The sequence below is a fragment of the Chaetodon trifascialis genome, chromosome 9 (genome assembly GCF_039877785.1).
Source record: "Chaetodon trifascialis isolate fChaTrf1 chromosome 9, fChaTrf1.hap1, whole genome shotgun sequence".
Classification (NCBI taxonomy): Eukaryota; Metazoa; Chordata; class Actinopteri; order Chaetodontiformes; family Chaetodontidae; genus Chaetodon; species Chaetodon trifascialis.
In genome coordinates this window covers 12,239,133-12,266,865 of record NC_092064.1, presented here as the reverse complement: position 1 = coordinate 12,266,865, position 27,733 = coordinate 12,239,133, and the positions used below count along the sequence as shown (strand labels likewise).

The following is a 27,733-nucleotide window of genomic DNA, read 5'->3' as shown; positions in this document are numbered from 1 at the left end:
ACTGACTCTATGCTGTACTGTTGTAGTGTTTCCTCCTGGCTCTCAAACCTGTTGAATCATCATCAAATAATTATATTAAGGTTGCTTTAAATGGAGGCCATCATCTTTTATATCTAGGGAAACAGTTCACTGTTGCTTTTAGTCAGCTCTATCAGTGTTCACTTAGCTTCTATTGCCTATAATGATCCCCCCACAGGCATACCAGCACATTAAAATGCCCCATTTTACTGGATTTATTACTAAAATAAAGTCGTAAACCTCAAATTAAATAAAACATATATCATTTTCTCACATTACTTTAAAGGTTAAAGTTGATGATGTTACAAGTTTATGTTAGATTATTATTAAGTTGAGGTGGAAACTGAGAGGCAGTCAGATGAGAGAGAGCATGAAGGAAAATACACTCTCAACTCAACAGCACCACCTAGTGGAATTAAATTGAATATAAAGGGAATCGCTCTCTCACTGGCTGATACTTTCACTTTAACACCAGTATGCAGTAGTGTTGAATGGTGTGCTTTATGTGCAGCACCTGACGGCCCACCACAGGATGTCACTCTGGAGCCCACCTCCCCACAGAGCATCAAAGTCTCCTGGAAGGTAAAGTCCTTCTTTTTGAAGATTGCTATGAGCCATGCCCTGAAAAAGACACCAATATGTAGACTGTTCTATAATCTCTTCCATCATTATGAATTAAACATTAAGGGGTCAAAGAAACACAAAGAAATTTCTTTATTCTCTCTGCAGAAGTCAGTTTCATAACATACCGTATGAATGAGTAAATAGACCCAGATAATACTGTTTGTATTCAGTTTTATTATTTTATTTGGACACACATAAAGCTAGCAGCCAGTTTGCTAATGCTAATCAGAATCCTAATAGAGAATAAATGAATTAAAGTTTTTGAAGTGGCCGAAAATAGTGTGTTTTGTAAAAGGCATTTAGAAGGAGCAGAACAGTGACTTATTTCGTTATGTCTTCAGATCAAGTGAAACTTCATGGCGATGCATACACGTCATTGATTTTCTGTTTAATGAGTGGTTTGCTCTGTCATTTAGTGTTTAATGTTTCAATAGTTTGGGTAAAAGTTACCACATCGTGTGACATGTGGTCTTCTAGCAGTTTTCTCTCCCGAAACCTGTCTTTCAGCCTCCCCAGAAGCACCTGCAGAATGGCGTGATCCGGGGCTACCAGGTGGGCTACAGGGAGTACAGCCCTGGTGGGAGCCACCAGTTCACCATCATCAGCGTGGACACCACAGGAGACACCACAGAGAGCATCACGCTGGACAACCTGAAGAAGTTCACTCAGTACAGTGTGGTGGTGCAGGCAGCCAACAGAGCAGGCACCGGGCCATCCTCACAGCAGGTGGTCACCAAAACCCTGGAGGATGGTAAGGGGCAGGGGGGTCCGAGTGGATCTGATGTGTTGTTACTGTAAATGTCCTTGTGTCCAAGTCCTTGTGTCCATGCAGAGGATCTTGTACATGGTTCAGTGGTTTATTACTTAGCGTAACCTCATATTTGCTGTCGATTACTTGTTGTTTGACTTTGACTCACTTTGACTGAGTTGAACCAAATTTGATCCCATACCTCTTCTACTTGCCTTTTAGATGCAATGGCTCTCAAAAAAGCTCTGTAATATTCCTGTGAAAAGGATCCCCTCTACTGGACATTTGCTGAATTACATCAAGCTAACAAATACCCGATATTTAGTACTGCTCCGCCAAAGTGTCTGATTAAGGAAGACATGTATAATAATTATACAAAGTAAAAGAGCCCTACTTTGAAAAAAAACCCTACCCTTTATTCACTATAAAATAATACCCTGGGTGGGTTGTTTTTTAAAAATAATTTGTAACTAACTAAATATACCCGCTTCACAAAAACACCAAATGTTTCTAACATGCTGAAAACTGTCAGCATATGATGTCATGACTGTGTTAATATTGCATGTAATAACTTAAATATATGTTCTTCACTTCACATGTTTTCCACTTTCCACCACTGATTATTCTTCTCATTATGTGATATACAGTAGATACAGCTGCTTCATTGTTAGACATTGTACAAAAATGATTCATGTACTGTATCCAAACAGTTATTCTTTAAACTCACTTGTGATTCTACCTACATGAAGGGACTTGCCACTCCATGAGCCTCCATTAAGCCTCCACTCCAACACTTCGTCTCTTCTCCTGTCTCTGATAGTGCCGTCTCGGCCCCCTGAAAATGTCCTGGCTGTGGCAAAGTCCCCAGAGGTCATATCGCTGTCCTGGATGCCTTTGCCTCGAGAAGCTCTCAATGGAAACCTGCAGGGATACAGAGTCATCTACTGGGCCAACCTGCCTGATGGAGGTATTGACATTAACGCACTCAAACACTGATATCATGTACAGATCGATGCAGTTTACTGCCCATTTAATACTGATTTGTCATTGATGCAGGCCTGGTTTTGCTTTGCGGGTGCTTGTTGTAATAGTTCACCCACCAGGGGAAGCTGTGGGATTGTCATACTGTAATATGCTGTTGTGAGTTACAGAGATGGTTGGATAAGTCAAGCTGTTGTGTTGAGTGTGTGTGTGTGTGTGTGTGTGTGTGTGTGTGTGTGTGTGTGTGTGTGTTTGTGTTCACGCACCATTAAACTCTATCTACTGTATATTTGACACTGCTTCGCACTTTGCTTAAAGTTTAAGTGTAAGCTTCAGCAGCTTATTTGCTCCAAACTTTTTATCTGCTTTAGATTTATATACTTGTTGAACAACAACATCTGATTTCATCCATTTGTGCCACACTACAGTGGAAGATGTTTTTCTACCGCTGATCAACCGTATTAATACGACAGCTGCATTGCACAGAGGGAATATTTGTGGTTCTGTGTTTTTCCCCTTGAATGTACACCCTGCTGTATAGCAGTGATCTAGCCTGCAGTCTGGCTGGTCTCCATCAATAATTCACAATGCAATAACTCAGTGAGGACCATTGCCTCAGCTCTGAGTGACAGGGCATGAGGGAGGAGAGGGAAGTAGAAGACAGGCCTGGAGAAAAATGAAAAATAACCTGTTTTTTTTTTTTTTTCTATAATACTTCTAAATACAAAATACGTCATTGTGCAGGGGAATGCTCCAGACTGTACATTTAGGACATTCTTAGTTCTCTCTCAGTAGCTTTCATCACAGGTAATAAATATTTTAATAACTTTTCAATGCTAAATTAACAGTTGTTGGTATTAGTATTCATAGTTATCACACTAAGCTGCACCGTACCACTGTAGTGGGTAACACTTTTGATACCCATGCTTATTAACATATCGCCTGTCCTGTGTCAGAACTGGGAGAAATCAGGAACGTGACCACCAATCAGCCGTCTCTGGAGCTGGATGGCTTGGAGAAGTACACCAACTACAGCATCCAGGTCTTAGCCTTCACCAATGCCGGAGATGGTGTCCGCAGTGAACAGATCTACGTCCGCACTAAAGAGGACGGTATGGCTCATTACCAGATATAGCAGAAAAAATACACTTAAATTTAAGTTCAGTCTACTGTATATATTGTACAAAACAGAAAAAAGTCAGTTAAGGCTCTTGTTTCTTACTACTTGTTGCTTTTACCGTTATAATTTAACCTCAATGCCTATTGGATTAGGTGGACAGCTAAAATTAGTTGAGTACTATATGTTATGAAACTGACCAAGCAAGCAACAAGAGATGCCAGGATACTTAAGATCAGGATCAACTTAGTTCGCTCAAATTCTGTTTGAGTATAGTTGATACTGATGAACATGAAACACATAAGCATTAAGCTTAAGTCGAGGTTATGCGGTGAGATGCAGTGGAGGAGTAATTATTGCCCACGTATAATCTAAAACTGGGGACGTTTGGTCCGCTTATGCTTTATGGTGATAATACATAGTTCAATGTGAACCCTACACTGTTCTCTTCTTCATCAGTTCCTGGTCCTCCAGCGGGGGTTAAGGCTGCAGCCTCCAGTAGCTCTGTGGTGTTTGTCTCCTGGCTGCCTCCACTCAAACTCAACGGCATCATAAGGAAATACATTGTCTTCTGCTCGAACCTGCATCCGATGGTAATAGCATTTGTATACCAAGAGATTTTCACTGATCTTTATCAAATATGTCAGTCAAACATTAAAACGTGGCAGAATGGCCACTGGTACCCTTGCTGAACATGTGCTTTGACTCAAACCATCTGAATGTTGTGAAATGGCATTTCTCTGGACGCCGCTGTTACTCAGTGGTACAATAATCCTTCCTCTCTCTCTGTTTTACAGGTGATGAGCGAGTTTGAGGCGTCTCCAGATGCATACTTCTACAGGATCCCCAATCTGGCCAGAAACAGACAGTACAGTATCTGGGTGGTGGCTGTGACAGCTGCAGGTCATGGCAACAACAGTGAGAAGATCACGGTGGAGCCTCTGGCCAAAGGTACTCCACCCTCACCAAGCTGACCTGACAACAGCCCAGGATGTCATTTAGATTCGTAAAGTTATTTCCACCCAAAGCATAGTAGTAGAGTATAAAATGTCATCCATCAAGCAGGCAAAGACAAAGTGCAAATCTGGGATGTACAGGCTGGTAATTAGACAAGTAGAAGGAATTTAAAATTCAGTGAGGTTTTATTGATTTTAAGAGGAGAACGAACATTTAAATATATACGTAGTATGCCTACATCTCAGCATTTCATTCACTTCAATGAAGAAAGCTAAATGAAATTGTAATTTCAAATTTCATTTTCTAAGTTCAGATTATCACTTAAAGGGGTCCCTTAAGGACAAAGGCTGGGAAGCACTGGTGTAGTCTACTTGATATGATAGCATGAATTAAATTAGAGCATCCTGTCAGACCACCAACAAAGTTGTGTGTTTGTGTTGTTTTAGCTCCAGCCAGGATTCTGACCTTCAACGGGACAGTGACCACCCCCTGGATGAAGGACATTGTTTTACCATGCAAGGCTGTTGGAGACCCTCCTCCTACCATCAAGTGGCTCAAGGGAAAGTAAGTCTCTCATAAACAACACTTTCAGGGATATCGTGACAGCATTGTGGCCTGTCGTAATAATCTTCCAAACATTGTTTCTGTCTTTCTCCAGCACTAATGGAACACCTACACCTGTTCTAGTGGATGGTCGTCGTAGTGTCCATAGCAACGGCAGCTTCATCATCCGCACAGTGAAAGCAGAGGATTCTGGGAATTACAGCTGTGTGGCCAGCAACAACTGGGGCTCAGACGAGATCACACTCAACCTGCAGGTCCAAGGCAAGTAGTCAAACAGACTGTCCTGCAGCTGTCATGCTGCTGCATGCAGTATGCATACAATTCAGACATACTGCTTTGTCATGACATTGAACTTTGATCCTGTTGCTCAGACTGTACAACTGTACCATAATGTAAATCTTTTCTGGCATGCTAAATAAACATGGTAGGATGAGTATTGGAACACAGCAAAAGTGTATCTGTGCTTTGAGCTTGAATAGCTGCAAGGTTATAGACTATTTCTTAGCCCACCAGATCTTTAAGCACAAAGGTTTCTGCTCGCCACCTTTCATACATCATCCTCAGCAAATGGTCACTGCACCTTGGCCAGGAGTGTGTTGTTCCAGCAGAGGTCACAAATACTGACTATACAGTGAACTTTTGTTTGTCCTCAGTCCCTCCTGACCAGCCACGACTCACAGTTACCAAGACCACCACCACATCAATCACATTGTCATGGATACCTGGAGACAATGGAGGGAGCTCCATCCGAGGTGAGAGCGACACGGAGGCACACATATAACAAATGAATCTGAAACAGCACAGTGAGCACTTTCATGGCAACTTAACGTGATGTACACACACACAAATGTTCAACTACATGCATTATCCTTTATAAAAGAGGATTCACCTCCCTTCAGCTCCCCATGATAACCAATGTCACCTCCTCCTTTACTCTGGTCTACCACTCCTGTTTTTCATTATCTGGTGGTCGAGCTGAATATTTGAGTCCTAAACGGTAGATTAAAAAGCAGCAGGGAAGATTAGGTCTGTTTAAGTGAAAGATTAAAGCGCTCAATCTTAAAGAAAGCACAATCACAGTCAGAAGATTTGGGGTGATTTATCATTGCTCCTAATCACGGGGCTCCTGTCTGTAGACTTGCAGTCCCCATAAACGCTGTCCATGATACCTTCTCTGTGATATTTGTTTTGCTCCCCTGCTCACAGCGTCATCATCACCAAAATACACACACCTAGGCATGCAGTTGTCTATTTTTAGCCAGGCTCGAGGTAAGGCAATGGCTTACCGGCCTGTCCTCACTGGAACACTGATGTCCAGATGGCTGTTATTGAATACCTGAATAATTGGGTGGATTGCCATGAAATTCAGTACAGTCATTTTTGGTGCCCGGAGGATGACTCTTAATGACACTAGTAGTCTCTGACTTTTCTCTTCGTGCCATAAAAACTTTCCACATACTCAACACTCACTGATTTACTCACCCTTACTGAAACTTACTCTTTATTCTTTTATTCCTGGTGTGAAATATTGAGTACTGCTCAGCTATAGTTGTTACAATATTAATGGACTAAAGTTGATGTGAGGTATCCCAAATCAGATAAAATGAAATAGATTTATTGGATTTTGGTCAGGATGGTATTTACAACTCAGAAAATGTTAAATGGGATAACTGTGAGCGGAACTTTGCAAGCTGTATCTGAAATAGCCAGTGTGTAGAGGAAGGACATGTTTGATTTAGGTAACAATAAAATTTCCACTGGTGTCTCATCCAACAACAATTTTATAATATTTTGGTCAATTGCAACCTCACCAGGCCACGAGTGTGTCTATAGACTTTTGTTCTTGTTATTCCGTCTTCAGTCTTCAAAATGTCTTCTAAAAGTTGTCTTACATCCACTAATAATTAAAAAGGGAACTTAAGTGTAAGTTTGTTCATATTGAGATTTCTACAGTATTAATAAAATGATTGTTTTATAGGAATGACATGATTTATGAGCAAACAAAAGCAAATGTTTCTGTATAATGACTTTTTAACTCCTCCCCTCTTTATCCTTGTATTCTCTGGGACTCTCCACAGGTTACATCCTGCAGTACTCAGAGGACAACAGTGAGCAGTGGGGCAGTTTTCCCATCAGCCCCAGTGAGCGTTCGTACCGTCTGGAGAACCTTAAGTGTGGCACCTGGTACAAGTTCACCCTGACGGCCCAGAATGCAGTAGGGCCTGGACGCATCAGTGAGATCATTGAAGCTAAGACCCATGGGAAAGGTAGGGAGGTCCACAGGAGGATGAATGAAATGAATCTGTTTGCTACATTTTGAGTTTTAAGTCTTAGAATCAGTCAAACAACAATGAAAACAACTAATTATGTTGTTTAAAAAAGGCAGCGTCCTTTGGGAGTCATGTTCCCAAACTTATGTTGTAATTGTTCTCTATTAACTGTAGTGGTAGAATGAATTAAAGTAGGTAAGGGAATATTTTGTTTTCCCAGTCACTGAAATTTAACAACTTAATACCATTTTGTTTTCACTGATCTTTAAAACTCATAACTCAAATCTCCCGTTCTTATTCCTTAGAGCTGGTTTGTTAGCGGTAATGTCTTTGACTTTGTTATATTCACTAAAGTTTTAATGGTGGTGATAATTTCTCCTCTTTACATTCTCCTCAGAGCCGCAGTTTGCCAAAGAACATGAACTCTTCACCAGCATCAATTCCACCAGGGCCAGACTCAACCTGGTTGGCTGGAACAACGGCGGCTGTCCAATCACCTCCTTCATACTGGAGTACCGAGCGGTGGACTCGGCCACCTGGACCACTGCCCAGCGCACGTCGCTGACCAAGAGCTACATCCTGTACGACCTGCAGGAGGCGACCTGGTACGAACTGCAGATGAAGGTCACCAACAGCGCTGGCTCAGCAGAAAAGAGGATCACGTTTGCTACTCTGAATGCTGATGGAAGTAAGTTTGGATTAAACAGACTGCCTCAGAGTTGCACATGTATAGAGGATCAGTGGGTCAGGATGGAAGAGAAGTATCAGTAGCAACTTTTAGGGACTTTTAAAAGAGTGATGGAACCTCAATATGTGGGTTTAATTAGATAACATGAATGACAGAAATGAGTATAAAGACCAATGAAAAAGGTTCCCTCTTGTTTCATCTTCTTTTGTGTTCTTTAATATCAGCTCTCATCAAGTTTTACAGTGTTAGGAGACATTGCTACAGCAGCTTGAAATAAGGTTCCCCTATTTCACATTAACACATGATCAGAGGAAGGAGGGTTGAGAGCGAACAGAAGAAATTAGAACTGAAAGCTGAAATTACTATTTTTTAATGATTGCACCAATTAAAACACTGTTACATCCTATCGTGCGACTGTTTGTGGCAGCAGTGCTTCAGCATGAAGTGCTGTTCTGCAGTTCTGCCCGACAGTACCGTCTGTGCTCTGAGAGTGTTTGTGAATAAGGCAGTTTTGTCAGCCTTTGAACAAACTGACAGGTATTCCGACACCTCAGCTGAGTCAGAAAACGGGCTTGGTCTTCAGATTCTGCCTGGGCCCTGGTGTAGCTTTGTTTGTCTTGAGCTACAGATCGTGTCAGTCACACACAGAGGAAGTGTATAACCTACAAAGATGCACAGGAGGTGGTGAGAGCTCTGTGCTGCACTCCAGACTATTTATTAATTTCCTTTGAAGGGTTTTGCTGAGACATGTAAGCTGCCTGTCAGGATTTTATGTGTGAGCAGATGTGGTTTTGCATGTGTGTAAGTGTGTGTGTGCAAGCATGTTTGTGTGGATGCACAGTTTGACAGTTGGTCCATGGTTCAGCTCAGCTGTTGAGCAGCAGCCCAGGAGACTAACAGGACATGTTCAGTCTCCTAGAAACCTGGTGCCCCAGCTTCGATCTCCTATGACTGAGAGGAATGCCAATAAAGTAGAGATGAGTTTGAATCCAGCTGAACTGGAGACTCAAAATTGCCTGTTTATGTGATGTTTTTATGTGTCTTTATGTGTTGGCTCTGTCTACAATGAGCCCAGTGTGTCCTGAGAGGCTCCAGACTGCTGTGACCTTGTTCAAAAAATAGATGGATGGCTGGTAATAAAAATAATATATAGAAAGCTCAAGTTAGAAAAGTTCATAAAGGACTTACATTGCTTTGCCAGTGTGTGCGGAACTAAATCCACTAGAAGAAATGCAACATAAGGAAGTCACAGATTTCTTTAGTGCTGAAGGATTACAAGTCTGCACATTAAAAAGCATGTATGTGGAAAATCACTATTCAAAGTTTCATTCCCAAGCATTTTTTTTTGCTAGTGCAATCTTTGACTGTGCTGCCTAAAAAATATTTTTTTCTTTCACCCTTTACCTGCAGGAGTTATTGTTTTTCAACCTTGTTATGCTGCTGTTACAAAGTAGTTGCTTGGAACAAATGTTTCACATTAACAGCAACAAAACCAGCAGAACAAAACATTATTAAAAAACCAGGAGGTCATACCTCATCGAGCAGACAGACTAAAGGCTGAGTCAAGCGGCAACGCTGTAGATGAACAATCAGATGAGACTCTCTGTGTCTGTGCATTAATTCCTCATAAACGTGTCTGTTCATGTGTTTATTCTAAAAGGCACCATCCCTCCCCTGCTGAAGACGGGAGATCCCATCTCAGACAACATGTCAGGCAGCGGAGGTCTGAAGATGGTGGTAACCATCACATCTGTTCTAGTGGTAGCTGTACTGGTCTTCATCATGCTCATGGTGCTAAAGAGGAGAAGGAGGGAGCAGAGGCTCAAGAGACTCAGAGGTGGGTTGCAGATCAAATTATGGTTTATATTTGAAAATGGGATTGATGCTCTACTCACCACTTCAGCAACACACAGTTCATCTGTAGCCTACAGCTCCTCCAGCACTGATGGAGAGTGAGTGCTGAGTGCATGCAGGTGCATAGGCTACCCGATTTCATCCTACAGCTTTTGGAAGAAACTAATACCATAGAGAGAGAGGGTGTTTGACTTTCTGATGTATGATCTTTGACATGATTAGAAGCATACATTGGATTCACAATCTAAAATGATCACATCTATAGCATGACAATAATATATAAAATGAAATAAAAGTCTAACAAATGTAGACGAATGAAGAAATCGAGAGGGCATGATGCTGTGCATGTTACAGCACCTACATATATCCAGTCTGAGCCAACATGCCTGTGTGCAAACATGCACAGAGAAACACACTTGTAAGTGCACATGTTCAATGTCATTGAAATTGTAGCAGAACTGGCCTCTAACTGACCTTCTCTTACCCTCTCTGCATTCCTTCAGGAGAAATGGAGTTGTAAAGCATCCCAACTTTCAAGAGCTATTGACCATTTGAACTGTTTACAGGGAAGAGGTTAATTTCAGAGACAAGATGTCTGGACAAGAGACATCTCCTCCATGTTTTCTTTTCAGGGAAGCCAGGGACACAGACACCTCAACATCAAAGGTGGCCTTCTCCTCACCTTCTCCTCACTATGTTTCTCAAGGCAATGCTAATTCTCTCCTGATAGCCCCAAGAGAGATCAGGACAATAAAACTGTCTGGAGGGACAAATGCCATGCCTCAGAGGAACCTCCAAAATCAGATAATGCCGATGGGTTGTAAATTGGACAATCCTGAAGCAACTTGTGGTGTATGCTTGTGTGCTTTTTCCTAATACTCCAGGATAACCAAACTTCTATGTTGAACTTAAATGTTTATGTTTTTACCTTACAGGACTCATTGTACGCATAATGTTGATGTTCTTCCCGTCCCTCTAACTTGAAGTATGACAAAGTTGTGATTTTAACTGTTATATAAGGTTTGTCTGAATTTTTACCATGGAACCATACTGCCATCTAGAGGTTCATAACGGTCAGGTTGAATACGTTTGACGTGATGCGTTTAATAAGTAACCGTAATAGTGATAATCATTTTTGGCAAATATAGTCTGCCTTCTTTATTCCTGTATCTTTATTTTTGTATTAGTTATACATTGAATCATTATACATGTTGGGATGAAACTGTACCATGATTACCATTTAATGTTGTCACCCAACCATAGTAAGTGTCTAATGCATGCTGTGAACAATGGTGAAATGTCATTGAAAATTTGTCATTGAAATTATATGTGATTGACCATAGTGAGAAGCAGATGAGCCCCTCGTATGAATCATTGATTAGTTCAGCTCCTTGAGGCGATCGCGCGTCACAAACCGTCTCACGTGATTCGATGGCCTGCCCTTTCGACACGCCCCGGAGCGACCTTTAAAAACTGCGTGTAGTGCGCGTTAGTTGTTAGTTAGTTAGTTCTTTGGTTCTTTTGTTTTCTTGTTTTTCTACGTCTAGTTACTCTCAGCTGAGTTCTTTTTCTTACTTCTGTGTCTTAAGTTTTGCCCAGTCGTTTTGCTCTTTAAGTTTTTCGTCTTCGAGCTACTCAAGCCATTTCGAGTAGCGTAAGTTATTTTCAGAAGACGTATTCTTATAATTTGCTTCAAGTTTTCAAGTTAACCTTTTGTTTGTTTAGCCAAACGTTTTTGTTTTAACATCAGTAAATTTAGGCAAGTAATACCAATTGTAGCCTTCTTCGACCGGCCATCGAAGGGACTCTTGATTTGTACTATCAGTCTAAAGTAATCCGTCACGGACTCAACCGAACCAAACCCTGCAGCCAGCTGTTGATCCTTGGTCCGGCTAACAACCATCCGGAGCAGTCCCTCATCTGTAACCGACACCGCAGAACCAGTTCCAGAGACGCCCAAGTTCGACATCAGCTCGTCACCTCGGTGCCTGGGCCTTCCACCAGACCACTGAGCAGATCTAGCCATGGACGAACATCTGGAACGTCTTCGAGTTAGTTCGGAGCAGAGCACAACGGGACGCCATCAGTCAAGTAGGCATGCTAAGCGGGTTTGAATAAGAGTTGGTCCGTGAGGTTAAGAAACGGTCAATTTGTCCAAATTCTGTCCGTTAATCGTTTATTCCCTTAACTCTACGTTCGCGTCCCCATTATTCCCTTTCAACTACCTCTCACTATCGCCAATCTATTTACCATTGTGTTGCCATAAGTTTCTTGTGTGTTCTGTCATATCACCTCCCATCTTCTGTCTTATTATTCATGGTACATCACTCATTATCCATAATTCTGCTTAATAAATGATATTTGGTATAAGTCCTGGTTAGACGGTGTCCTTTTGAACTGAATATATACGATCCCTGTATCCAGAGTTTACACTTCAGATTATCAGACTGGTTTACTGTTAGTCCATTCGTTAATATTTTATCAGCGTTATAGCAGTTAATTTCTGCAGTCCTTCTTAGCTGAGGAAGGTGGTGCCCCGTTATTTTATCAACGAATGCAACATCAAATTAAGGTAGTTCCCTTAGTAACCCTACATTTATATGGTGCCCCCCGTGTGAGGCGGATTCAAATTGTGCTATTCAGTAATTAAGGTTTCATCGCATCACATCTGTGCTGACTTTCCACTGAGAATCTTATGTGCGCTGTTTGACTCAACTACGTTTGTGCGCTGTTTTGATAAACTGTGGCTTTGTGTGTGAGCATTTCAACCTGTGCAAACTATATATGTGTTCTTGTTTTAAGTGTGAATTAACTGAATCCTGATGATATTTTGAGCTCTGATTGAATATTGAAGAATTTTGAATTACATTGTGCATGCTGCGTCGCCGAACGCTATTAATGTTGAAAGGCCTGTTGGCACGTTAACAACTGCTGCGATGTTCCAGGGTTATGATTGTGTCCTGTATTAGGTCAGTTTGGCTGCGAGTTTCCAGCAAACTTGATCGGTACAGAACCCTCGCGTCTCTGTATCAGACGAGCTACCTGATAAGGGACAACTGCTTGACAGTGGGGGAATAGAGCGGATATCCGCCTTGATAAAGAGCGCAGACTCTTGATTTGCTTTAATAAAGTTGTGACCAAAGCAGGTCCTTCGTGAGAATTAAAAGAAGCGATTGCTAGTTGTTTATGCGATGAACCGCTGATAAAAGTTGTGACCAACGCCGGTCATTTGTGAACGTTTTAAAAGAAACGATTGTTAGTTTGGTGGATTCAATGAACCACTGATACGAGAGTGGAATCTTATTGGTTGATCGTAGTAGCGATCTGATTACAGTCCAGTGAATCTGGCTGAGCCGAAGTGCTGATCTAGTGTTCGAAGAGAACCTGTGCTGAAAAGAGAATTGAAGGAAAAGCCACCGTGCTTATTTTGTCTTGTTGAATTTTAACTTGTACGTAGGTCCGTTATCCAGATGACTCGTCGGAGCGGATCTTCCTTTGGTGTTAACCCGTAGCTAAGAAGCTAAAGTTAACTTGAGAGTTAACTTTAGCTCCTCCCACAGACCAAAAACATGCTCATTAGGTTAATTGATGACTCTAAATTGTCCGTAGGTGTGAGTGTGAGTGTGAATGTTTGTTTGTCCTGCAATCGGCTGGCGACCGGTTCAGGGTCCATTGTAGCTGGGATAGGCTCCAGCCGCAACCCCGAAAGGGATAGGCGGTATAGATAATAGATGGATGGGTTGCACACACAAGTTGGAAGACACACGTCAAACTCCGTTAACCGAAGTGTCCACCAGAGGGAGGTGGACACGCATGCACGGGAAGAACATGCAAACTTCACACAGAAAGGCCCCGCCTGACCCAGGGATTGAACCGGCAACCTTCTTGCTGTGAGGCACGCGCACTACCTGCTGCGCCACCGTGCAGCCCTGTGTGCAACCCATGATAGTTTAAACTGTATTACCCAAAGTATTATTTTCTTCTTATTTAACCTACTCTTAAAATCCAGTTACTCATTTAATCCTTTACTTTATTATCTCAGTCAGGTTAATTGGCATTTATAGTTTGACCATTACATTAAACTCAAAATTTTGGAATTGTCATTCTAGCAGTGTGATTAACCAAGTTTGTACTTATCGACCAGAACCGATTATCCTAGTCTCATTGCAGATTACTTCCACATTTACACTTAAGTAATTGCTAATATGCTAAATTACTTCCAAATTCAAAAACAAATAAAGCATCATTTCATTTGTTTACTTGAGTAGGTCAAAGAATCACAATAACTTTCTAAATTCTAATTGTAAACTGGATTGGCAATTTCTCAAACTAAATCAGAGGTACAGCTGTATGCCTATAAGGAACATCCTAAATAAATAAATTAACAATAAATAAACTTTGAAACCTACACGCTTGCTTATTTACCGACTTCAATAGTTTTGTATGTATGCTAACAAACATTTGAAATTTGGATTAAGGCTTAAATAAAAACAAAAAAATAAAATAAAATAAATAAGAACTTAAAGATTTAAAATCGTTTTACACTTGCTTCTTGAATTTAACCATTTGTTAATTTACTTGCATGCTATTGTGTTCAATTTTAACCTTGTTTTCGTGAAGACACACACAAGTTTAAACTCTTTTAACCAAGTTGCCCTGTAACCTAAGTAAAGCCGTATTCCAACATGGCAGGCGTAGACCAGTCTGGACCCTCCATTGAGAGGGACCGCCCCGATAATGTGGAATTGGCATTAATGGATCTGACTGGAGATTTGCTGCCTGGCTACCTAGACCAAATCTACACTACTGATCCCAAGGGCTTAGAAGCTATCATGTCACGGTTAACCCTTCCGGTGTTAAGTGATGAAGTTAAGAGTAAAGACAAGCCTAAAACACTTGGAAGCATAGCAGTGGTGGCAACTGCCCAGCTCAGGCATGCGTACAAGCTGTTAAGACAAGCGGATGAGAGGCTAAGAGCCTACAAACATGAGAATCAGGCCCTGCAAGAGAAGAGTGAAACCCAGAGACAGTCCCTGCTTGAGGCAGAGGGACAAATTCAGAGGTTAATCTCTAATGAAGAGTCACAAGAAAGGGAGACTAAACGGCTGGAGTCAGAACTAGCCCAGGTAAAAGAATGTTTGATTGAAACGAGTAAAGAAAGAGATTTGGATAAAATACTTCTCGGTGGAACACTTGGAGCACCAGATTCAACTCCAAGCTGAATCTGCCGAATCTGACCAAGGGCACCTCCGCGACATGCATGCACGTCTGGTGCAGGCTGAGGAGCAGGCTAGTGAAGCCCACCATCAGCGACAACTGATGGAAACAAAACTGGCAAGCGCCAGAAAAGAACTTCCCTTTGAACAAAAAGGAAGACGCTGAATATCTCTTGATGATTTCCTTCCAGAAGAGAAAGGAGACACTAAGGTCCTTGGAAACACCCGACGGGATGTTTCCTCCCCACGAGTTCCACTGGAACCAGTTTATGATCCAAGGATTCTCTCACCTAACCGTGAAAGGGAGAGCCCCATTCAGCGTCTTAATCCAGCCACCTCTAACTATACGGCGCATGGGCCTACAGATAGAGACTTAGATAAGATCGCTCGCAACATAGCTCGGTTTGAACCAAACCCTGGTGGTTCAGATCAAACCAGCCAATATCTCAAAGACATGACTCAATGCTATGCCCTTGACTCTGAGCCTGGGAGCCAGAGCATTCCCCCAGAACCACCAGAGGCCACTGGGGATGATGAGCCATCACGCATGACTCCAGATGTCACCCCAACATCACCTTGGCCACAACAGGAACTGTTGACCGAACAAGACACTTTTCTGTGTAAGTTCGATGACACTGCCGCTGACAGTAAAGACTGTCCAAAAGTGGTCAACAACGCTGATGTAAGTGATGTTTATGCTGATGACACGGTCTTGGCCCTCTGTGCTGACAAGTCAGCTATCAGCTGGCAATTCTCTGAGACAGTAGTACAAGACCACTCCAGCAGCCAGCTTGTGAAAACCACCTCCTGCCTTCCTACAGATCCTCTGCCTCAACCAATTTTGGCAGCCGATGGTATCTACTCATTGAAGGTGGAATGGCGTCATAGAAAGCTGACTCATGCCTTTGTGGTTGCCCCAAATACATGATATCTACATCAGCAGCGATGTACTGGTCAGATTGGACACTCAGGTAGATACAGTCCACAACATCCTTTGGTCACTGCCAGGGGTTGAGGAAGAAACTCCCCCTGACACTGAGAACTTTAAACCGGACCTTTTTCCCCACCCACCCGCCCCTGATATCCGCATCGTCACTCCGCCTCGAACACCGCTCTCTGCTGCTGTCACTCGACCACATCCCAGTGCTCTTGGCACACCTACTTTCTCTGACGACCTCAGGTCCATCCAGACGCCATATCCTGTGCTTCATGGCCTTCTTTCTCGTGCCCTTCTGTTCTTCTTCCCCGTCCTGGGCTTTCTCATTCATGTCTCTGATGCACTAGCTTCTGTTGCCCTCGCGGTATATCAGAGCCACAGGGGGGTGATGCTAATGCACGCCCATGACTCTCCACACGCTGAACACAAAGTCTGGGATTTGCAACTGACTTTGATTCTGATGGCTATCAGAGCAATGCCACATACCACCATAGGCTTCTCTCCTTTTGAGATAATGACGGGTCGGCAGATGACTCTACCAATGCACCTGCTCTATCAACCAGGTGAAGCCAACATTGCCACGGCATATACTGTGCATCAGTACATGACTGACTTGCATGAGCATCTTAAGGCGACATTCTCCTTTGCCCAGAAAAACTTAGGTGAGAGCGTGAAAGCCTATCTTCAAGTGGGTACACTGCAACCAGATAAAACCACACAAAACCCCCATGGGAATGAACGGGGACGCCATAGTCTCAGTTGAGAGTTAAATTACATTATATAACGTTGACTACTGGGAAGAAGGATTAACTATTTTTAAGGTACCAGGAGTATAGAAGAAATCTGAATTAGACATCTCTGTCTGAATACCTCCAACAATTCGAACTCCATCCATTTGACTAGTAATCAAGTGGGGGACAGTTTATGCCATAACGATTTCAGTGATCCTAATTAAAAGGTACAACAGCAGATACAATCCACACGTTGCAGCAGTTACAAAAGTTCACTATCACTCAGTCAGAATTAAGTGGACACAATAAGAGATACAAACAATTTATTGGTGGTTTGTTAACAGCAGTTGCTGCCTTCGACACTCTTTTCAGCATCAGACTCTTGTCAGATAACGCAGTTGGTTGAATAAGGTCAATTGATCCGTAGACGAACTTCAATCTGTAAAAAGTTATATATATATATATATATATATATTTTTTTTTTTTTTTTGTTCTTCTCTTCTCTCTTTTCTGTAGAGCAGGTTGACTACCTCACACACAATTAGTTGACATATTAATGTTGGGTGTGTTGTTTGACATTGGATCCTCAGTGGACAGTTTAGCTGCAAGTAGGATTCCCCCATATCCCTAGGTTACCTGTAAACTTTTAGAATCACGTTTTTGTTTGTTTTTCTTTCTCTTCAAGTGTACCCTAAGCTCATAATGTAAAGTTACCAAATGTAGTCCCTGCGATTCTAGAACTTGTGTCTGGTTATTACTTTGTGTCTCATATAGTCCCATCGAAAGCCACTATAATAATCTGTAGATTCATAGAACACCTTAACGGATACCAACTCTGTTCAAATGCTGCCGCATGCGACCTGTTCTGCTTAGTTTTTCAGCGATCCGAAGTTCCCTGGACAGCGATCATCGAATCGAGTGGGGGATATGTAGCAGAACTGGCCTCTAACTGACCTTCTCTTACCCTCTCTGCATTCCTTCAGGAGAAATGGAGTTGTAAAGCATCCCAACTTTCAAGAGCTATTGACCATTTGAACTGTTTACAGGGAAGAGGTTAATTTCAGAGACAAGATGTCTGGACAAGAGACATCTCCTCCATGTTTTCTTTTCAGGGAAGCCAGGGACACAGACACCTCAACATCAAAGGTGGCCTTCTCCTCACCTTCTCCTCATTATGTTTCTCATGGCAATGCTAATTCTCTCCTGATAGCCCCAAGAGAGATCAGGACAATAAAACTGTCTGGAGGGACAAATGCCATGCCTCAGAGGAACCTCCAAAATCAGATAATGCCGATGGGTTGTAAATTGGACATTCCTGAAGCAACTTGTGGTGTATGCTTGTGTGCTTTTTCCTAATACTCCAGGATAACCAAACTTCTATGTTGAACTTAAATGTTTATGTTTTTACCTTACAGGACTCATTGTACACACAATGTTGATGTTCTTCCCGTCCCTCTAACTTGAAGTATGACAAAGTTGTGATTTTAACTGTTATATAAAGTTTGTCTGAATTTTTACCATGGAACCATACTGCCATCTAGAGGTTCATAACGGTCAGGTTGAATACGTTTGACGTGATGCGTTTAATAAGTAACCGTAATAGTGATAATCATTTTTGGCAAATATAGTCTGCCTTCTTTATTCCTGTATCTTTATTTTTGTATTAGTTATACATTGAATCATTATACATGTTGGGATGAAACTGTACCATGATTACCATTTAATGTTGTCACCCAACCATAGTAAGTGTCTAATGCATGCTGTGAACAATGGTGAAATGTCATTGAAAATTTGTCATTGAAATTATATGTGATTGACCATAGTGAGAAGCAGATGAGCCCCTCGTATGAATCATTGATTAGTTCAGCTCCTTGAGGCGATCGCACGTCGCAAACCGTCTCACGTGATTCGATGGCCTGCCCTTTCGACACGCCCCGGAGCGACCTTTAAAAACTGCATGTAGTGCGCGTTAGTTGTTAGTTAGTTAGTTCTTTGGTTCTTTTGTTTTCTTGTTTTTCTACGTCTAGTTACTCTCAGCTGAGTTCTTTTTCTTACTTCTTTGTCTTAAGTTTTGCCCAGTCGTTTTGCTCTTTAAGTTTTTCGTCTTCGAGCTACTCAAGCCATTTCGAGTAGCGTAAGTTATTTTCAGAAGACGTATTCTTATAATTTGCTTCAAGTTTTCAAGTTAACCTTTTGTTTGTTTAGCCAAACGTTTTTATTTTAACATCAGTAAATTTAGGCAAGTAATACCAATTGTAGCCTTCTTCGACCGGCCATCGAAGAGGCTTGATTTGTACTATCAGTCTAAAGTAATCCGTCACGGACTCAGAACCAGTTCCAGAGATGCCCCCGTTCGACATCAGCTCGTCTCCTCGGTGCCTGGGCCTTCCACCAGACCACTGAGCAGATCGAGCCACGGACGAACATCTGGAACGTCTTCGAGTTAGTTCGGAGCAGAGCACAACGGGACGCCATCAGTCAAGTAGGCACGCTAAGCGGGTTTGAATAAGAGTTGGTCCGTGAGGTTAAGAAACGGTCAATTTGTCCAAATTCTGTCCGTTAATCGTTTATTCCCTTAACTCTACGTTCGCGTCCCCATTATTCCCTTTCAACTACCTCTCACTATCGCCAATTTATTTACCATTGTGTTGCCATAAGTTTCTTGTGTGTTCTGTCATATCATCTTCCATCTTCTGTCTTATTATCCCTGATACATCACTCATTATCCATAATTCTGCTTAATAAATGATATTTTGATATAAGTCCTGGTTAGACGGTGTCCTTTTGAACTGAATATATACGATCCCTGTATCCAGAGTTTACACTTCAGATTATCAGACTGGTTTACTGTTAGTCCATTCGTTAATATTTTATCAGCGTTATAGCAGTTAATTTCTGCAGTCCTTCTTAGCTGAGGAAGATGGTGCCCCGTTATTTTATCAATGAATGCAACATCAAATTAAGGTAGTTCCCCTAGTAACCCTACAAAATCTTTTGATAAACCTTGAAAAACTGAGGTGAAACTTGCAATCAAGAAACTCCATTAGCAGTCTTTTGAGGTCAAACACCTCCACGTTCATTTTTCAAACTCTCTGACATGCTTCCGTGGCCCTTTTGTAAGTGGAATTATCAGTGATTGTACAGTATTTCCACTGCTGTAGCTTATCAACTAGGACAGTGCTATTATGGTATTAACTGCCTCTTTGCTGACTTCACAGATGCCAAAAGCCTGGCAGAAATGCTGATGAGGTATGTACGCTTAATTTTAATTTATGCTAGCCGTTTTCCTTCAAGCAGTGAACATAAATCACAGTGTAGCCCAGAGTTACAGTACCCATCAGTAAAAATAAAATATTCTGCATGCTGGATATGCTGCCCCTCTCGCCTTCTTACAGCTACTTATCAACTTGAATGGAATTGAGCTAGCATTTCTGCGATACAATGCAGAATCACACAGTTGAAAAGTAATGGATTTTTCTCATTAAACCCCTCAGTAAGAACACACGGACTCCAGACACAGTGAACAAGCAGCAGCAGACGTTAAGAATGCACATCGACATCCCCAGAGCCCAGCTCCTCATCGAGGAGAGGGACACCATGGAGACAATCGGTAAGATGCTTGAAGTGAGACCTTGTTCTTATCAGTCACCATATTCATTATGCTTATGATTATAATTTTTTTCTCTATCTCTTTTGTCTGTTCCTTCCTGCTTCCCCCTCTGTCCGGCTCTCTCTGTTGTTTTTCTGTCTCTTAGATGACAGGTCCACCGTGCTGTTGACAGACAATGATTTTGGGGAGACAAACAAGCAAAAATCCTCCACAGTGACCCACACAGTCCACTACCAGTCTCTGTCCCAGGCCACTGGACCGCTGGTAGACGTGTCCGATGCCAGGCCTGGAACCAGTGAGTCCCACCACCGTCAGTGCTCAACATTTATTTCCTTTCCTACTAATATTAATAGTACTGTGCTAGTCCTGTGTTACTAATGAAAGCATATTGTTGAAAAACTGCTAAAGCTGGGTTTTTGTTTTTGTTTGGTTACTCAGCAGCTATGAATCTTGCACTGCTAATTTTCCCCCTGAATCAACATGGTTATATTCTTGCAGCGAGATGTCACTTTAAAAGAAATTTGCCTCAGCACCATAAGATATAAACACTGGTAATAGCATTTCATTGCGCATTCATCTGAGTTACACGCAAGGCAAATAGCTTTTCCACCTTGTCTTAGCTTAACCATAGTTTGCCCTCATACAGCATGTGAGCCGCCTTCCAGCGGTGAGATTACAAAGACACAGCAGCTGTGCTGCAGAGCGGCTTCTGTGCTTCTGGTGTTTGAGCTCCACTGAAGCAGAACTGATGAAGAGTAGCGATCTCCCTGCCTCTTCTTGACACGTCCTCTCCTGATTGCCTTGCTCCAACTGGCCAGTTGGACCTGAGTGCACACATGCACGCACAGACATGGACACGCACACTCAAAGTAGTGATACACTGAAATGATTTTAATATTTTCCTCTCAAAATTGGCCAAAAGATTCACTTTTGTAACAGTTTTAGTGCGTATTGACATGCAGGTAATATTGTGCTGATTAAATGGTTTAAAATTTTAATTCTGTTGCCAATTTTACAGTAAAATTACACATTCCAAGAAACAGAAGCACAAAATATGAAGTCAAGGTTTTTATCCATAGACATACCGTGCTTTTAAAGTATGTTTACCAGTTTACCAACTGCCATCAACAACAGTGCGCCCACATAGTGTATCAGGCCATCTGCAATACACACACACACGGAACAGCGCAGAAAGACATAAAACGCAAAGAACAATATCGCAGTTCAGCACAAACACACACTTGCAAACACGACCTTAGCCCTCGTCACAATCACATACACATGCATTCACGCGCAAGCATATAGTCACATGATTGGTTCGTTTAACCTGGCCACTGGGGCATGAACCCAGCTGACTCATCCCTTTTTTTTTTTTTGGTTGGCCAAACAGCTCCATCCTTTCATCCCTCCATCCCCTCTGATAGAATTACTGTCTGACCTACTACAATTACCAGCACCATTCTTCTCCGCACAGATCCAATCCAGGCCTTTTCTAAAGGTTCTCACTCTGATTTGGCCCAGCGGTGCGCAGAGCAGCAGCCTGTCTGGGTCAGGCTGAATACGATACTATTTATATGTCTGTGTGGAGACAGGTAGAGCTCAAGATGGATGATTGCACAGAGCTGTGGGGTGGTAATGTTCAGTGTTCACTCAGGGAGTAAACTGTACATTTGTACCACAACACAGCGGGCGAGACGCCGATTCCCAACTCGATGTTAGAGTCCAGCTACAAATCATGTTGTTTTTGGTTACTGATGAGCCACATCCAAACAGCACAACAGTGGGATGTTAGCAGAGTCATTGTTTAATCCAAAAACTGTCAACTGTTAACTCCGTCTTGCAGGTTTGTGCATATCAAGTATTAAGCTGCAGCTGCTTCAGGCAATGTGTCCCTGTGGTCTTGCATTTGTTTGTTTGTTTGTTTGTTTGTTTGTTTGTTTGTTTGTTTGTTTGTTTGTTTGTTTGATGCCACCCCTAAAGAAGGCAGAAATATTTTCATTTCATTCTATGATTGATGCAGTAATTGAGAAATGAAATGCTCTCTTGGAGACTAATAGAAGTCTCACAATTAGATTTTGAGGGAATGCAATTTATATTATCCAGTCCCAGGTACACATTGACTCTTTCAGTAAACATTGATGTATGCTTATGAGTGGAATAGTGATTTACTGTTTTATCCAAGCAGAACATGTATTTATTCCCAGACTAGGATCTCTCAGATTTGAAAGAGGTCAGATACAAGACCAAGAGAGTAATAATAAATACAGAAATATATCAAAATTTTACAAATCTAAACCATCTGTCAGCATATAATTGGCAGCTGAATCAAAACAAAATGGTCCAGCAGAGTAAAGTGCCAGTTAGTGGTGTATCAGAGGTCTTAAATTGATTACACTGAAAAATGGAGCAGCAGTTAGAAACTCTGTTCACCAACAGTTTGTCCCGCTCTCTCATCGCCAGATCCCACTGCCAGACGCACTGCCAAAGCTGGTCCTGCCGCGGCACGGAGCCGCTATGCCAGCCAGTGGACCCTGAACCGGCCGCACCCCACCAGCTCCTCACACACCCTGACCACTGACTGGAGACTCCCCACACCACGTGCCACCGGATCTGTGGACAAAGAGAGTGACAGCTACAGCGTCAGCCCCTCACAGGACACAGGTAGAGTCGAGCAGGGTGGAGGCTGACCATCACAGCTATGAAGAAACAACATGAACCCAAAGCTTTTTTTATACTAAAAGTTAGAAAGTTGGGATGGAAATTGTGTTGCTTTGGTGAGATTTTCAAGTGTGAAGGTGACCTGCATGGCTCTCACATTGAATTCTGCGCAATCCAAAACATATTGGCAGCAGTTTTTCCATTTCAAAGTGCAACTTTGGGGCGTACTCTTGGCTGATGCTTCCAAGGTGTGAGTCCAACTCAAGCCTACGCTATTTCCCTCTTAAATAAAGCCAAAATCCCCCAAAACACATAAAACCATCACATAAAGTTAAATACTGACTGTTTTTTAAGACTAATGCTACACTCTACAACAACAATTAAACCTATGTATCATGATGTGTAATGTGTATTTATTAGATCGGGCACGGAGCAGCATGGTATCAACAGAAAGCGCGTCATCCACCTACGAGGAGCTGGCCAGGGCCTATGAGCACGCCAAGATGGAAGAGCAGCTCCGCCACGCCAAGTTCACCATCACCGAGTGCTTCATCTCTGACACCTCATCTGAGCAGATGACAGCGGGGACCAACGACTACACTGACAGCCTGACCTCCAGCACGCCATCTGAGTCGGGCATCTGCCGCTTTACCGCTTCACCGCCCAAACCTCAGGACGTCAGTCGGGTCATGAACATGGCCGTGCCCAAGGCGCACAGACCTGGTGAGGAAGTGGAGTTTACTACACAGTTCAGTTTATTCATTCAATCTTGTTTCCCCAAACAATCATGGAACAGCCCCTCCGTCCCTTTTCCATTCAATTGGACAGGGTTTTGTCATAAGAGGGATTTAAATCAAATCCACACACACCTGTGGTGGAGGATGAAGAAGAAATGTATCAATCAGACCTCAAGTGCTTGCTTGGGAAATGTGACGTTTAACAGTTAAGTGCAGTTTTATATGATGGGGCTGATTAGCTAAATCACATTTGATTGGATAGATTAAAATGGACTATTTTAGAAGAGGAAAAAAGAAAAAAGATCCAAAGACACATTTAGCATCTAACTATGATAACCGGAAAATTAACTCAAGGATGCAGGATAACAAACTTTCACTGTCTTTAAACACTTTTTTTGGGTAATCCATTCACAATCTATGAGAAACCCCTTTTATTATCTCTGGTAACACACATATCGTGACCACATGTCAATAAATTGGTCTCTCTTCCTCTTCAAGCTTTTTTTTATCAGTCAGCTTGTAAGAAAGATGGTGGTATTACTTTTTAGAGTTTGCTGTTTGTGGTAGCTCCTCAGTTAACTCGACAATAACATCAGCAATGTTGTCAATGGCCACCTCGACCTACTTCTGGGGGTGCATAACATTAGTCTTGCGACTGCTGCTACGTGCTGTATAGTCTCATTAAATCATTACTCAGCACTTTAGATTTGTGGAAGACTTGCATCCTTTATCCCTCTCTCTTCTGTGAGTGTAGCTTCTTGTTTTTCCTCTAACCTTTAGCACCTTAGCACAGTGAGCAAGCCCATCACATATCACAAACCAGGCTTATCAGATGCACTTCCTCCCAGAGCACCCCAGGGATGCCTTTTACTGTAAGAGAACAGATTTTTTTTTTCCTAGTAAACAATGTTTTTGAACTACACGAAGGCTCTGTCTCTAAAGGCTTTCATTACAACTACAGTTTGAGAAAACCTGCCGTGCTGTCCTCTCAGGTTGTGGTCATCTTACCTTACATGACCCTGCGCTCCTCTGGGTTGCCCTACAGATCAATTACGAGTTTTGGCAGAGTATACTGACGGGCTGCTGACCACACACAGAAGCACAGACAGACAGACACCCCTCCTCCTGACACATGTACACAGCTCATCCATCACCACATCGGCTGTCCTGTTATAGTCTGTTTGGGGCCACGGATAATTAGCCTTGTTGGAGGTGTCCGAGAACCAGAAATGTCGGTCTGTGTGTGTGTGTGTGTGTGTGTGTGTGTGTGTGTGTGTGTGTGTGTGTGTGTGTGTGTGTGTGTGTGTGTGTGTGTGTGCACGCAAGGGTACGCAGTCCCAGAATCCTCAGTTTGAGCAGACAAGAGTTGAGGCCATCAGATCTGCTTCTTGAGTTTCAAGCCTCATTATCTTTTTGCCGTTTGCGTACAGGACAGCAGACTCATATCACCAGTTCACCAGGGAGAGAGGGCAACAAAAGGCTAACTGTCAACCTTTTGTGAAGCTACTGTCACTCAGTACAAAACAGCACTTTACTGCCACAGAGGAGACCGTTGGTGTAATACCAGACTCTTAGCCTTTCAGGCTGATGTGGCATCACTGAGTGCTAGACTCTGGTGTCGGTTACTTTGGGGGATACATTATAGCATAAGAATCAAGTTGTGTTGCTTCTACAGTTTCCTAGTGGGTTGTGACTATTTGTAACAAGTTATGTTATTATGTTAGTATTAACATTTAGCACAACTGAGGCAATTTGTAAGTTGGGCTTGAGCAGGAAAACTGGGAGTACATTTCTTATGTCACAAGGAAGTTAGACTTAAATGTGTATTCTATATTTTCATTAGCATTTTAGCATTTTCAGCTTTTTTAGCTGCGTCAGAGGTTATGTACTTCAGTTGACTTGACAGTCAATGAACCGTAAAATGATAAGAATGTGATTTTCTGAGAGGCGCACAGCAACTTTGGCAATTAATAAGTATCTAGATAGAGTATAGTGAGGGGCAGTTGGATTTACACATATTATTTTAATCACAGGATCTCTGGGACTTAAGACATTATAAGTCTTTGTAAATAGCTACTCTGACCACCAGATTTTGTTTCTAGATATGAAAAGTTTGACTGTGTAAGATATGGCAAAAAAGGAAAGAACAGCTAGGAACAGCTGCCTGCATCTGCAAGGAACTTCCTTAATGTGAGCGGTGAGGCTAAACCAGTTGTGGGCTGTGAAACTAAAACAGTAAGTTGAAAGATGCTAAAACACAGCTGCACAATCAGGTGATAGCTCTCTGTGGCTTCATCAGTACATCAGTGAGCACTTTCACATTGTATGCTGTAATGTAAAAGCACACTGGCATACTGGCGTGCAGCTTTAATTGTTCATTGGGACAGAGTGACCTAGCACAAAGCAAGAAAAACAGTCCCAGACCAAAAGTACACAAAAGTATGCAGACAAGCAGAGTGCACCTACTTTTTCCATGTAGCGTATCAGTTTGTCACACTTCATCTTTATGATCTACAGTAAATAAGGAAAAGTTCTCTTCACATTTGGAAATTCAGAGTAGAGTGTATGACAGGATTAAGTTATTGAAACCCAGACCCAGTGTGGAGGCCAGTTTCACTGACAGCTGGTGAATGGCCAAGCTTCTACCCCATCTCTGTCTCTATTACATCTGACTGACCTGAGCTGACCTCACCTGTCCATCACAAAGGTCAAATGCAGAGGGACGGCTTCTCGTTCATCTCTCTCTCTCTCTCTCTCTCTCTCTCTCTCTCTCTCTCTCTCTCTAATCTCATGTCATGTGACCACCTCCACCTGACAATGTTGCGTTGAGAGGAACAGTTTTGTTTATTTGTGCTCTTCTTCTTCAGTGGAGCAAATCCATTGGACCCATTACAACTCTCACACTTTGCTCACAGGCTTTTATGGCAGTGCTGTTAATAACAGGCAGCACTCAGCTAAGATAGGCCTGTAAATATGTTGTGTGATGTGAATGACATGCAAAATACAGAAATACAGGTGGGAGAATATTAAGACATTATCCTTCACAATAGTACCCAGTGAGCTGAAGAAGGAGCAGACACTTACACAGATTAATGGCTTGGTAGAGAGTTGCTGTTGTATTCTTGTTACACAAACTGTCCCATTACTATACGATCTGCAATTAACTGGCCGATGAATTTTCAAACTACATTTCTAATGAGCTCCCACGGCAACACTTTAATCTATATTTAATTCAATTAACACTCCTAGCCATTCATCATCTTTACTGGCACTAATAGGGCTTATTATAAAACACAGTAAATTATGCATTCTCCCTGTGAACCCAGAAATCCATTCTCCAAGGTCGCATGTTGGATTGAATTTACAGAGATGGCCTCTTCTGCACTGCCATTAATGCTGAGTAGCTGGCAGGGACCGTGCAAGTGTGTGCACGTGCACATGTGCGTACATACAGTTTATACTTACATGTGTGCATGTGTGGGCTGTGCACATGCTCGCGTGTCGGCACGTGTTGGAGAGAGGACACGTGTCGAAAAGTGATTTGACTTCACACCTGTAAATGCCTGTTGATCTCTGAAAGATGAACCCCTCGGCAGCCATGAAACAGTACACACATATCCTCAGCTCATCAAGTGTTGAGTCTCCAGCACTGCCCGATAGATCTGGCAACCAAGCACCCTTTTGTGAGGGATTGGTTGGCTCTGTGAAATACGTAGTCCAATCAGTAGAAGGAATGTAATCGCAGTAGAGGTGCCAGAAAGTCACTGAACCAAATCAAAGTGTCTCCCTCTCTTTCTCTACCACTTATCTAACACTTCAGACAATTGCTTAAAGATTGAAGAGACAGCTTTTAATTGTGGTTTATCACTCATTTAATTTAGTAAATCTGACCTGGTTTATCTCACTATGGGTATTTACAAGTCATCCTGTCTTCTAATAAGACTCCAGTTTCTCCTCTCCTACAGAGCAGCTCAGCAGAGAGGGGGTTTGATAATTACAGAATGCCAGCAAGAATTGTTGCAG

General features: G+C 42.3%; 2 protein-coding genes across 4 annotated transcripts in view; one reads left to right on the top strand and one right to left on the bottom strand.

The window, feature by feature from the left end:
- Nucleotides 1–22,442, bottom strand: part of vmp1 (vacuole membrane protein 1) — a 198,003-nt gene extending 175,561 nt beyond the window's left edge. For both annotated transcript variants that reach the window (XM_070970778.1, XM_070970780.1), the window contains exon 1: nt 22,433–22,442. The gene's annotated coding sequence lies outside the window, so the exon portion shown is untranslated. The remainder of the gene's footprint in view (nt 1–22,432) is intronic.
- The window catches only part of dscamb (Down syndrome cell adhesion molecule b), a 129,078-nt gene that overhangs the window by 98,806 nt on the left and 2,539 nt on the right, over nt 1–27,733 (top strand). The window contains exons 16-32 of one of the 2 annotated variants that reach the window (XM_070970770.1): nt 530–600; nt 1,150–1,393; nt 2,211–2,357; nt 3,328–3,483; nt 3,948–4,081; nt 4,286–4,439; nt 4,892–5,009; nt 5,104–5,270; nt 5,663–5,761; nt 7,088–7,276; nt 7,677–7,967; nt 9,628–9,804; nt 19,924–19,954; nt 20,200–20,315; nt 20,461–20,610; nt 22,776–22,976; nt 23,394–23,696. In XM_070970770.1, coding sequence (XP_070826871.1) covers nt 530–600; nt 1,150–1,393; nt 2,211–2,357; nt 3,328–3,483; nt 3,948–4,081; nt 4,286–4,439; nt 4,892–5,009; nt 5,104–5,270; nt 5,663–5,761; nt 7,088–7,276; nt 7,677–7,967; nt 9,628–9,804; nt 19,924–19,954; nt 20,200–20,315; nt 20,461–20,610; nt 22,776–22,976; nt 23,394–23,696 — 2,748 coding nt within the window. Of the gene's footprint in view, nt 1–529; nt 601–1,149; nt 1,394–2,210; nt 2,358–3,327; nt 3,484–3,947; nt 4,082–4,285; nt 4,440–4,891; nt 5,010–5,103; nt 5,271–5,662; nt 5,762–7,087; nt 7,277–7,676; nt 7,968–9,627; nt 9,805–19,923; nt 19,955–20,199; nt 20,316–20,460; nt 20,626–22,775; nt 22,977–23,393; nt 23,697–27,733 lie in introns of both variants that reach the window. The other variant, XM_070970769.1, reaches the window with a different exon arrangement.